General features: G+C 38.2%; 1 protein-coding gene across 5 annotated transcripts in view; it reads left to right on the forward strand.

Moving 5' to 3' along the window:
• slc4a4a (solute carrier family 4 member 4a) overlaps positions 1-13460 on the forward strand; it is an 82115-nt gene that overhangs the window by 48507 nt on the left and 20148 nt on the right. For 3 of the 5 annotated variants that reach the window (XM_061767064.1, XM_061767062.1, XM_061767063.1), the window contains exons 8-14: positions 2445-2521; positions 5748-5905; positions 7391-7478; positions 9209-9363; positions 11369-11479; positions 11551-11725; positions 13208-13341. In XM_061767064.1, coding sequence (XP_061623048.1) covers positions 2445-2521; positions 5748-5905; positions 7391-7478; positions 9209-9363; positions 11369-11479; positions 11551-11725; positions 13208-13341 — 898 coding nt within the window. Of the gene's footprint in view, positions 1-409; positions 506-2444; positions 2522-5747; positions 5906-7390; positions 7479-9208; positions 9364-11368; positions 11480-11550; positions 11726-13207; positions 13342-13460 lie in introns of all 5 variants that reach the window. The other 2 variants (XM_061767060.1, XM_061767061.1) reach the window with 1 other exon arrangement.

Genomic DNA, 13460 nt, shown 5'->3' on the forward strand with positions numbered 1-13460 from the left:
GATGGCTATATAATTTTATTGTCCCAAAGGAAATATTAAAAAGAAAAGATTAGAGTCTGTAGTCATTGTTCGTTAGTTAGTTGGACAGTGTTGGTTAATTTGTTTGTTCTTAACTCGTGGTTATTTGTTGATTAGTTAGTTAGCTATTCACTTGTTATTATAATGAAGACAAAAACAAACAAAACAAAACAAAACCCTCAATTATAATGTAAACTGCGACTTTGGAGGTTCCACCGTAGGATCTAATTGTGTTGATTTGGCTAACTTGTTACCTGCTTTTGGCTGGGTGGGCTTACTTTCATTTTCTGGGTGTGTGGCCTCTCCCTTCCTTCTCTCTTTCTTCCCCCGTCCCTCATCTCTATTGGGACCGCTAACCTGCTACTAAAACAAACACACATACTAAACGAAGCCCGTAGTCCTCTGGAGACCTCTGTGACGTGCCTGTCGAGCGGCATCTCAATGGAGGACTTGCAGAGTCAAAGGAGCACCAGCATGGATTGGCTCAGTAAGTCCACCTCACTAACACAACAAACACAAACCGGATCACCGAGTGTGTGGAGCTCCGGTTTAAATGCAAGACATTAGTTGTCTTCATCATCTACATACTGTACACTACAAGTTATTATATCATGTGGGCTTAATAGAGTTTGAATGCTGATTTGGACTCATTGGACACATCATCAAAACTCAACATGACTAATATAACCTCCATCAAGTGTAAAACCGTCAGGCCATGTTTTCATTAAAGTTGGATTGTTAGCTCATCAGTTAGTTAGATGATTGCTCGCTATTTGTTGGCAATGTGTGGGTTGTACAGTATGTTAGTGGGTGGTTGGATAATTTTTTTAAATGGTTATATATATGTATTTTTGTATATTATTATAATGTATGTATATTAACTGGTCAGTTAGTTAGTTGACTGTATTTGTTGTCTAGTAAACCAGTGATTATGTATTAGTTAGTTAGTTAAGTGGTAGCTATGTATTAGTTAGTTCTACATTTGTTAGTTAGTTGTCCGTATTTGTTAGTAACTTATCAAGTTAACCGGTGGCTATTTAATAGTTAATCTGTTGCTGATATTTGTTATTTACTTACTTGTTCTCAGTTCGTTAGCATGTTAGTCATTATTTGTTGTTACTTTGATAATTGGTTATTTATTAATTTGTTTGTTTGTTACCTATTGTTGTGAGTTTGCTAGCTAGTTAGTTATACAGTGGATTTTTGACTGTTAGTTGTTTGGTTGTTATGGGCTGAATAATTGCTTATTTTTTAGTTAGTTCTTGGTATTTGTTATTTACGTATTTGTTATTAGTTTGTTAATGTGGTAGTTGTTATTGTTTGGTTAGTTTGTCAATTGGTTATTTATCAATGTATTAGTTTGTTACCGCTCCCCATTGTCGTTGCTGTGAGTTTGCTAAATATTATACAGTTGAATTTTGGCAGTTATTTTGTTGGTTGGTCGTTAAGTGTTGGTTAATTGGGTTAATTGCTTGTTTTTTGTTAGTTAGTTAGTTAGTTAGTCAGTCAGTCACTTAGTCTGGATTTTGACAGACCTGTTTGGCCTCGGCGGAGGTCTGCAAAACCTTTTGTGTTAAATGTCATTTGGTGTACCTAATGTTGTGTCCAATGTGTTGAGCACATTATGAAACATCAATAATATTATATTATCAAATATCAATATATTATGATAATATAGTTGAACATTATATACTGTATTTTAACATGCATTGCTAGTTAGAATGTGTTAATAACCCTTCCATGGTGCATCCTAGCAGCTCAACAATCACCGCTTAGCGTCCGTGAGGAATTCCCCCCCGAGGCTGCATCACACTGACAAAGGCGTTATTACCCACAATGCTCTGATAACACAGATGATGAGTGCTATGACAGGGTGCGAAGGCCAGCTGAAAAGTCAGCATCGTGTCAATCAGCTGTCGCTCCACTGAAGAGCACCGACTGGATCGGATATCACAGCACATGTTTATTTTGGCTATTAGCAATGCTAAGCTAACTGCTAAATTATCCTAAATATGAAGGAAAGCACATAGCAGATGATTGCTTGAGTACAACAGATTAGGAATCTTGCAAGGTCAATGTACTGTGAAGGTCTAAAGATATTGGATGTGTTTCAAAATCATACCTTTGATGTTAGTTTCACAGGCTCTCCCATGTTGGATATTACTGAAAATCAATACAGATCTTGCTAGAACACAGAACAACAGTCCTTGATCATAAGTAAGTTGTCAGGTCTGCATGAAGTCTCAGTGGTGGTTTCTGTGTTCTTCTGTGGTGTTAGTTTAAAAAAAAAAAAATATATATATTTTTTTTTTGGGGGTATTGTTTGTTTTTTGTTTTTGGGGGGCTGTTATGCCTCTCCCTCCTCCTTCTCCCTGGCGGAATTTCTGTCCGGTGGACTCCTCACAGTCCCTGTGTGTTATGAACAGATAGTCCCACCACCACCCACCGAAATCTGACCTCCAGCAGCCTGAACGACATCTCTGACAAGCCGGAGAAAGACCAGGTGAGCTTGAATGTTAGTTTACAGTGGACTGATAAAATGCTAACACAGTAAAAGTTGGTATGCTAACATCGTAAGATAGCAAACTGAGTACAAAAGGTGCTAGGGCAGACGGCTGGAAGATAGAAGTATTTTACATTATAGCCTGGTGTTGGGTAGTATTTCAAATTGATCAAATGCTAACATGCAAACAGTTGCTATGTTAACATAGAAAGTATAGAAAGACAGTGTTAAGTGTGTCGGATGAGGATAAATAAAATGCCAACATTCTATCAATTATTGTGAATAAAATTCAGACGTTTCTAGTTTCAGTTTCTATGGTCTGTATTGGGATTGTTTGGCCTTGGTGTAAGTTTATCTTGATAAATAAATATATATTGTATTTGTCCTTCAGACGCAAAACAAAGCCAAGTTTTGAAGATAAGCTAATTATGTTATAGTTATTGTGACATCACAGTACTGATAACATTGTTTCAATCCGAATAGCGTTCAGTGGAGTAGTACATTGGCACAATCAACCTCTTTCTGGACCTTGGTCACTTTTTAACATTACTTGTTTATGAAGGTATTAATCATCATTGGGGTGAATAAAATGAAATAACTAGAGCACACACAAGAGCAAAGACTTCTTTTCATGTTGGTATGACCATTTATTAGTTAACAGGCTACTGCTTTAATTTATTGCTATTCACACTAGATGAAAAAGGGTCACCATAAACCATTATTTATGATCTCATGAGGTTTATTGCAAAATAAAATCTTGATGCGATATCTTTACACGGTATTGCTGTAAATCGCAATGGAAAGCTAGTACTACCAAATAAAAATAAACCAAAGCACCATAGCAGGTTGCAGCAGGCCAAGTAAGATACCCACAGAGGCTGGAATACAAGAAATATCCATCCATCTATTTTCTGAGCCGCTTCTCCTCACTAGGGTCGCGGGCGTGCTGGAGCCTATCCCAGCTGTCATCGGGCAGGAGGCGGGGTACACCCTGAACTGGTTGCCAGCCAATCGCAGGGAACACAGGAACAAACAACCATTCGCACTCACAGTCATGCCTACGGGCAATTTAGAGTCTCCAATTCATGCATGTTTTTGGGATGTGGGAGGAAACCGGAGTGCCCGGAGAAAACCCACGCAGGCACGGGGAGAACATGCAAACTCCACACAGGCGGGGCCCGGGATTGAACCCGGGTCCTCAGAACTGTGAGGCTGACGCTCTAACCAGTCGGCCACCGTGCCGCCTACAAGAAATAATCATACATTTTAGTGTTTTTTTACTTTTCATTCAGGGTAAAAATTTACTAGCAAATTGTTGAAAAATTATTTTCACAATGTTCAGTTTTGAATACAATAACATACAATACAATAACATTAAATTGTTTTCTACTGTTTATCCTGTTTTAGGTCAGGTGTGGCAACTCACAGAGCAAAATTTATTTAATCATTTTCTACTGATTATCCAATTCAGGACAGTCAATCACAGGGGAAAATAAAACAAAATCAATTACAGTCGATTAAATTAAACAATAACATTTAGATTTATTGTATTAAACAAATACAAATTTGATTCCCTAAAATAAAATAAAATACATTTGATTAAGCTGAACAACATAACATAACAATTTCATTGAATTCGATAAAATAAAATAAAAGTGGATTAAATATAATATCAACATTTTACATAAGAAAGAAAATTAGCTAAAGTGGATAAAATAAAATGCACTTAGATTAAATAGAATACATTAAATAAAATTAAATTATATTAAATACTTTTATGTGATTAAATTAAGTAAAAATAGTAATAGAGTATATTGAATTAATAATAATAATAATAATAATAATAATAATAATTCATGGCCGGTAAATCAAATCAAATCAAATTTAATTGTATTAAATCAAAGTAAATTAGATACATATGAAATAAAGTAAAATGTAATTGGATTAAACTGAATTAAATTATATTTGATTAAATGGAAATCTCTGGCCTGGTCTTCAAATATAAAAAAATACGTGCTCCATTTTCGTCCATCCACCCACTAGCGCAAATCCAGCGCTGCGCTTGGCCTGTTTCTGCAAGGGCGATTTAAATATGTCCACAGACCTTATGTATCTATCACCACCCATCGTTCATGTGCCCCTACCATAGCTGCGTGCTGGCCAGTGGGATGATTTAAAAAATATAATAATGATGATGATAATAATAATAAGGGGATCAATGAATTGCTTTATACAATGATTTAGAGGGTTCAACGTCCACTTTTCACATATTTATGAATTAAATACCACACACTGATCCACCACACATATGTCCGCGGAGCTCGCACATGTGTATGCCTGCACCTCAAAAATACCCAAAATGGAGTTAGACAGTCTACCTTGCGCCAAAAGTTAGACCTAGGCTGACCAACTTTGTGTCACCAAATTGTTACATGCTCCGGGTGGATGTCAAAGGACACACCCTCATCTCTTCGGTATGCCCATTTTGGCACAAACCTGTCTGCCAAATTGGCAAAAATGCCAACGAGCCTTGCACAAAAATCAAGACATGCCACCATTTGCGCTCTGGCACATGTTGCGCAGTCTCCAAAAATAGAGCCCAACATGTTTATATGGCGGCGGCATGGTGGCCGACTGGTTAGAGCGTCAGCCTCCCAGTTCTTAGGACCCGGGTTCAATCCCCGGTCCCGCCTTTGTGGAGTTTGCATGTTCTCCCCGTGCCTGTGTGGGTTTTCTCCGGGCACTCCGGTTTCCTCCCACATTGCAAAAACATGCATTAATTGGAAACTCTAAATTGCCCGTAGGTGTGAATGTGAGTGCGAATGGTTGTTTGTTTGTATGTGCCCTGCGATTGGCTGGCAACCAGTTCAGGGTGTACCCCGCCTCCTGCCCGATGACAGCTGGGATAGGCTCCAGCACGCCCGCGACCCTAGTGAGGAGAAGCGGCTCAGAAAATGGATGGATGTTTATATGGCAAACACACAGACGAGAATTTGGAGCTGAAAATCAACCTGGCCATTATAAATAAAGCATGAGCGTGAGTCGACTGTCAAAATGGCATCTTAGGGACACTTTAGTGATTTAAATATTTTTAAAATGCTGACTCGGCAGATGTCTGACACCTGACGTACTCTCCTGTTATTTGCTATTTCAACTGAAAAAGAGACTTGATGTAGTCTTTTTTTTACACTCCTCCTGTTTTCTTTTTGTTTTATTTTCTATGTAGCTGAGGAACAAATTCATGAAGAAGTTGCCCAGAGATGCTGAGGCCTCCAACGTGCTGGTGGGCGAGGTCGACTTCCTGGATGCGCCCTTTGTGGCCTTTGTGCGTCTGCAGCAGGCCGTGATGCTCGGCGCCCTGACCGAAGTTCCCGTTCCAACAAGGTGCATTGTTGATCAGGAAAAACATACTAAACAACTTTAGATTCACTTAGGTACACAACCTAATGAGTATTTTCTAAAAAAAAATTATCAAAAAGTATCAGCCTTTTTAAAGACCCACAAACTTCATAATCGGGTTTTGTTTCTAAATACATTCTATTAGTTTAAGAAAAGATAACAATTGAGTATTGAATTGCTGAGATATTGCACAGAACTCTTTTTCAATCTCAAAATTTTCTTTATTTTTTTTGGGCCTGGCTAAAATGGGGTCATGCTGATATCACCAGGGAACAGCATGAGTCAGCCCTTCCCCACTATATAACTAAGGAGCGGCGTCTATGCCTATTTGCCGGAATTGCGAGTTACTTAGTAATCATAGCTTAGCCATTTCTATCACAGCTACATCGTGCAGTTAGCCTTCAAGCTATGCCTACAACCCGAAACATGCATCTTCCCTGAGGTGCTTTGTGTTATGTGGGCCAGAGTCTCTGTTGTGGTGACCCACCTGCGGCTCACGCAGCGAGCCGACGGCAAGTTAGACAGCTCCATTGCGAAGTAGCCTGCTACCAGCACCTAGGATAATACTTTATTAGGCGCTAGTGGGCTTGTGGACCGGCGGCCGACAGGTTTTGGCTTCGTTCAATACTCCACAGCATTGCTCCATGCGCCGTGCATAGATCCACACAAAAAAGACACTTATAGGAAAGTTAACTGTTTACTATGTTCGCTCGCTCGCAAGCCAATGAACTAGCAAGATAAGGAGCTTGTTCGACTGCAGTGGGGTTGTTTACTACCTCAGTGCCTCGCTCAGAGTTGTTGTGTGTGTCCCCAAATAAAACAGACACACCGGAATGTTAGCTGTTTTATTCACCATAAACGCAGCGGCAAACATTATTTTATTATCAGTAGCTGACAACAGACACTTGAGCACACACATAGTGTACGAACGAATATATTTGAACATCATGGAAAAGTTCATGTATTTCCATAATTCCATTCAAAATGTTAAATTTTAACAGATTATAGATTCAGGGCCCACAATTTAAACAATTTCAAGTATTTATTTGTTTATTTTTACATAATTTGGGCTTCCAGCTCATAAAACCCACAAAATCAGGAATTCAAACCGTTGGGTCCCTGCGGCCTCCTCCGGGTGGCCGGTTTTGTACCTCGGTGGACCACACTGGCTCCCTTGGTGTGGGAGGTGTCCCGTCCACCATTTTCCTTAAAAAACTTTGTTCTGTTCGACTGAATGATTAATTAATGATAATTCTCAATAATTGTATATCAGAATACAAACAAACCACAGTGGCAGCTTTAAAAGTCTGCTGTGACAAAGTAAAACTGTTCCGGCATAAAAGGGATACAAATCTTCCTTTCTGCTTGACCGAACAGCCGAACAGGACTAATATATAAATAATAAATAAAATGAAAAAAAAAATTCATGCAAATACAAGATGTATTCATTTGTATTATTTATGCCTGCAGATTTTTATTTGTCCTGCTCGGGCCCAAAGGTAAAGCCAAGTCGTATCATGAGATTGGACGAGCCATCGCTACGCTCATGTCAGACGAGGTGAGAATTATTGCAAAAAACAATCAATTAAAAATTTAAAGAACAAATAATTAAATAGATAGGGGAAATGGATGGATGGATAGAAATATAAAGTTAACTCCATGAAAACTATAGTACAATTTTCAAAATAAGATAAATAACTCACCCAACGCACCACCATTTTGTGTGACAAGGTGAGATGTTTTTACTGTAAAAAATAAATAAAAAACTGAAAAAAGTAAAATAAGCAAAAACAAAACACTTAAAATAAGGTAAAACAAAACACTTAAAATAAAGCAATACCAAATAAAATAAGCAGAAATATAACAATGAAGTGCATTTGGTGAGATTAATTTTATTGCTGAATATCATAATTAAAGGGTTAGAAAAAATAAATAAAGGTAAAGAAAAACAAGTGAAAAAACAATTTCAGCAAAGAAATACAAACACAAATAAAATAACTAAACCAACAACAAGTAATTATTATTAACAAACTAAAGCAATACATAATAATAAATACCAAATAAATAAAAATTAAAAGAAAGTAAAACCAAAAAAAACCAACAACCGAATCCACCACAATTGTGTGCGACGAGGTGAGATTTATTATATGGCAAAAAAATATTAAAAAATAAGAAAATACAATTAAAATGAAGAAATACTATCCATCCATCTTTTTCCCGTACCGCTTATTCTCACTAGGGCCACGGGCGTGCTGGAACCTATGTGCTAACCAGTTGTTCACTGTGCCAAAGAAATACTAAATCAACTAAATACAAATAAGTAAAACAAACTAAGCAAAAATTTTATGAAACAAATTACATAATTTTAAAGGCGGCACGGTGGGCGACTGGTTAGAGCGTCAGCCTCACAGTTCTGAGGACCGGGGTTCAATCCCCGTCCCCGCTTGTGTGGAGTTTGAATGTTCTCCCCGTGCCTGCGTGGGTTTTCTCCGGGCACTCCGGTTTCCTCCCACATCACAAAAACATGTATGGTAAGTTAATTGAAGACTCTAAATTGCCCGTAGGTGTGAATGTGAGTGTGAATGGTTGTTTGTTTGTATGTGCCTTGCGATTGGTTAGCAACCAGTCCAGGGTGTACCCCGCCTTCTGCCCGATGATAGGTGGGATAGGCTCCAGCGCGCCCGCGACCCTAGTGAGGACAAGCGGCTCAGAAAATGGATGGATGGATGGACATAATTTTAAAGTAAAATTATTAAATAAAGTAAAAAAACAATAGAAATATAAAGTAAATAGAGCCAATAAACATAATCAAAGTAAGGAAATATCAAAAGTAAAATGTACAAAATGTAGCATAAAACACTTTTAAAAATGTAAGGAAATATGAAGTAAAAAAAAAGTCAAATGAAATAAGACAGAAATGGAAAAAATAATAAATTAGCTAAATAAAAAAAATACAAATGAATATTGACTTGAAAATATAAAGCAAATAAATATAAAGACAAATGAATAAAAAAACTAATTATATTAAATATATATATAAATACAATTAAATAAAATGATAATACTTAAAGTAACTATAAAAAGTAAATAAGAATAAAACAGAACAATAAATGAAAAAGTCAAATAAAAAATAACCCATCTGAACCACCACCATTGCGTATGATGACGTAAGATTATTACTACTGCAACTACTACTACTACAACTACTACTACTACTTATAATGATAATAATGATAATAAGAGGCTTGTGTTACTAATTGATGGCATTCATGATATTGTCTTCTTCAGGTGTTCCACGACATTGCGTACAAGGCCAAGGACAGGCAGGACCTGCTGGCCGGCATCGACGAGTTCTTGGACGAGGTGATCGTGCTGCCTCCTGGCGAGTGGGATCCTGCTATCCGGATAGAACCACCTAAAACACTGCCGTCCTCCGACAAAAGGTCCTTTTAAATGCATGCGATTGTCGCTAGGTGGAATTCGGAGAGCTAAAAAATCACGGCCTCATTGGAAAATAATTGGAAAATTGGCAGGAACAGGAAGTACGCACACACTAAGGAGAGAATACAAGGATTAAGAGACTTGTGTTCTGACTTTTTCCTCTCTTGATAATACAACTTTACAACACGTTTTTGTATAAAATTCTGACTTACGTAACAAATATTTTTTCCACATAATAAAATATTTTTTTCTTTGAATTTGTCATCTTTTTTATTTAACACCTTTATTATTAACACACATACTTTTTTCTAATAACATTGCCGTTAACCCCTGTAATAATACAACCCCAATTCCAATGAAGTTGGGACATTGTGTTAAGCATAAATAAAAACAGAATACAATGATTTGCAAATCATGTTCAACCTATATTTAATTGAATACACTACAAAGGCAAGATATTTAATGTTCAAACTGATAAACTTTATTGATTTTAGCAAATAATCATTAACTTTGAATTTTATGGCTGCAACACGTTCCAAAAAAGCTGGGACAGGTGTCAAAAAAGACTAAGAAAGTTGAGGAATGCTCATCAAACACCTGTTTGGAACATCCCACAGGTGAACAGGCTAATTGGGAACAGGTGGGTGCCACGATTGGGTAGAAAAACAAAGATGGGGTGAGGTTCACCTCTTTGTGAACAAGTGCGTGAGAAAATAGTCGAACAGTTTAAGGACAATGTTCCTCAACGTATAATTGCAAGGAATTTAGGGATTTCATCATCTACGGTCCATAATATCATCAAAAGGTTCAGAGAATCTGGAGAAATCACTGCATGTAAGCAGCAAGGCTGAAAACCAACACCTTCGATCCCTCAGGCGGCACTGCATCAAAAACCGACATCAATGTGTAAAAGATATCACCACATGGGCTCAGGAACACTTCAGAAAACCAATGTCAGTAAATACAGTTCGGTGCTACATGCGTAAGTGCAACTTGAAACTCTACTATGCAAAGCAAAAGCCATTCATCAACAACACCCAGAAACGCCGCCGGCTTCTCTGGGCCCGAGCCCATCTAAGATGGACTGATGCAAAGTGGAAAAGTGTTCTGTGGTCCGACGAGTCCACATTTCAAATTGTTTTTGGAAATTGTGGACGTCGTGTCCTCCGGGCCAAAGAGGAAAAGAACCATCCAGACTGTTATGGACGCAAAGTTGAAAAGCCTGCATCTGTGATGGTATGGGGCTGTGTTAGTGCCAATGGCATGGGTAACTTACACATCTGTGAAGGCACCATTCATGCTGAAAGGTACATACAGGTTTTGGAGAAACATATGCTGCCATCCAAGCAACGTCTTTTTCATGGACACCCCTGCTTATTTCAGCAAGACAATGCCAAACCACATTCTGCACGTGTTACAACAGCGTGGCTTCGTAGTAAAAGAGTGCAGGTACTAGACTGGCCTGCCTGCAGTCCAGACCTGTTTCCCATTGAAAATGTGTGGCGCATTGTGAAGCGTAAAATACGACAACAGAGACCCCGGACTGTTGAACAGCTGAAGCTGTACATCAAGCAAGAATGGGAAAGAATTCCACCTACAAAGCTTCAACAATTAGTGTCCTCAGTTCCCAAACGTTTATTGAACGTTGTTAAAAGAAATGATGATGCAACACAGTGGTAAACATGACCCTGTCCCAGCTTTTTTGGAACGTGTTGCAGCCATAAAATTCTAAGCTAACGATTATTTATATATTTATTATTTTATATTGTTTATCAGTTTGAACATTAAATATCTTTGTTGTGTATTCAATTAAATATAGGTTGAACATGATTTGCAAATCATTGTATTCTGTTTTTATTTATGTTTAACACAATGTCCCAACTTCATTGGAATTGGGGTTGTACAACATTACTTCCATACGATTAGGCGGTTTTCTTTCTGGTAATTCCCCAGCACAACTAGGATTGATAGCTATTTCCCAACTTTGACTCAAAGTGTGAATTTCAGGAAAAACATGTATGCGGGTGGTGACCCTCAGATGAATGGCGACATGCCTCACGACGGCGGTCACGGAGAAGGCGGGCACGCCGTGGGTGAGGAGCTGCAGAAGACAGGAAGGTGTGACATCACAACAGGCTCTAAAAATTCAGTTTACTAAAATCATCATGGATATATTTTGTGTCTCTCAGGTTTTGTGGCGGCCTACTGCTGGACATCAAAAGAAAAGCGCCTTTCTTTCTCAGCGACATCACCGACGCCTTCCACATACAGGCCCTGTCTGCCATCCTTTTCATCTACCTGGGCACCGTCACCAACGCCATCACCTTTGGCGGGCTTCTGGGCGACGCCACGGAGAACATGCAGGTATGACCGGCAAACAACCTTATTTCTAATATTTGTTCCATGAAATTATATTAATTTCTTTCCAACAGTCTATTTTATTCATTTTGTACAGTTTTTGGAGAGATGTGGATGATAGATTTTTTTTTTTGTCCAATCAGATTTCAGGCTCTACTGTATGTGCCCCAGAGCCTTCAGAACCAGAAGGGCTGGCCCATGTAACTTCAACTATATTAGCCAATCAGATTTTAAATTTGTCCGCACAAGGCCTGATGGTTTCTATAATTACGACATGATAGTGGTGTTATCACTGCAATCCAACACCCTACCTCGAAAATAGCTTTTTGTATTTCAAGGGAGAATCAATGGGAAAACATCAATGCCCCCTCAAACAGAAGTTGCCTCATTAAATGAGACAACCAAAAATAAACAAATCATTTTTATTCATCATTAACTGTTTACCATTTATCATACTTATCTAAAAATATGTATCCTTTACGTATAATTTGTCATATTTTCATTTTAATATTTTATTTTCATTATTTCACTTCGGTCCTTTCAAAGGAGCGGTGGGGTGGCGCCCTAGCGCCCTCTATTGACTAGGCTCCACTGAATGGTGAATACGATGATGAGGCGATTAAACATTAATATGGTTTCACAGTCATTACTCTGAGGGAAACTGTATCAACAATGTGGCTCATGACAAAAATGAGTTTGACACACCTGCTACTTGTATTTCGTAAAGGTACAGACAATTGTCTAACAAATGACTTCTCCTGTACTTGAGTAAATGTAAAAAAGTACAGACTGCAGTGTGCGCCCGCCCCACTTATTCGTCATTTGTGACTTGCAGATTCACCTAGTTGCAGATTTTTTGGGAACCCATCCTCCCTTATTCACTGGAAAACTCATTGTTTTTGTGCATAATACAGTAAAAAAAGTATTATTTTGGCGGCATCTTGGTGCCAAGGAACTATGTTGAGGTGAGTTTAGGCGCTTTGCATAGGGCTTTGCTGCTATCTTGTGGCATCTATGAAACATTATAAACCTTTTTGGAGGGAACATCACTTACCCACAGGTTTTCACAATTCATGGAAGGACTAATAAAGAACAAAGTTAGCTAGCGTTGGCCTAGACTTTTATGCCATGAACACAATATGCTTCCTTAGCTTTTCTCATGTTTACTGGCTAACAAAGAAATGCGAAATTAGTTAAAAATAGCCACTGAAAAAATACCTCTCTTTTGTTATTATTACTCTTTATTTACTTACTATTACTACTAGTTATTGATACGTGGAGTTTGAAAGTAGTAACGAGCGTATTTTTTCTAAGTAAGGAGTGGAAAGTACACATATCTGTTTTCAGATGTATAAAAGTAATAAGTCGTCAGAAATTTAATACTGCAGTAAAGTACAGATATCTGAAAAGTTAACTTAAGTGCAGTAGGGAAGTATTTGTACTTGGTTACTTCTTACTTTTTACTTGTGATGGCGGTGCTGTTTTCAGGGTGTTCTGGAGAGCTTCCTGGGAACGGCCATCACGGGCGGTGTCTTCTGCCTGCTGGCCGGCCAGCCGCTCACCATCCTCAGCAGCACCGGACCTGTCCTCGTCTTTGAACGCCTCCTTTTCAACTTCAGCAAGTCAGTGTTACTGTACAACCCCCTCAAATGTAGAGAAAGATATGACTGTGAAATTAGAAAAAGTTCCCATGTTACGAGAGGTTTTCTCAGATTTTTATTTTATACATTGTCCACTCAAA

This window comes from Phyllopteryx taeniolatus, chromosome 3 (genome assembly GCF_024500385.1).
Source record: "Phyllopteryx taeniolatus isolate TA_2022b chromosome 3, UOR_Ptae_1.2, whole genome shotgun sequence".
NCBI lineage: Eukaryota > Metazoa > Chordata > Actinopteri > Syngnathiformes > Syngnathidae > Phyllopteryx > Phyllopteryx taeniolatus.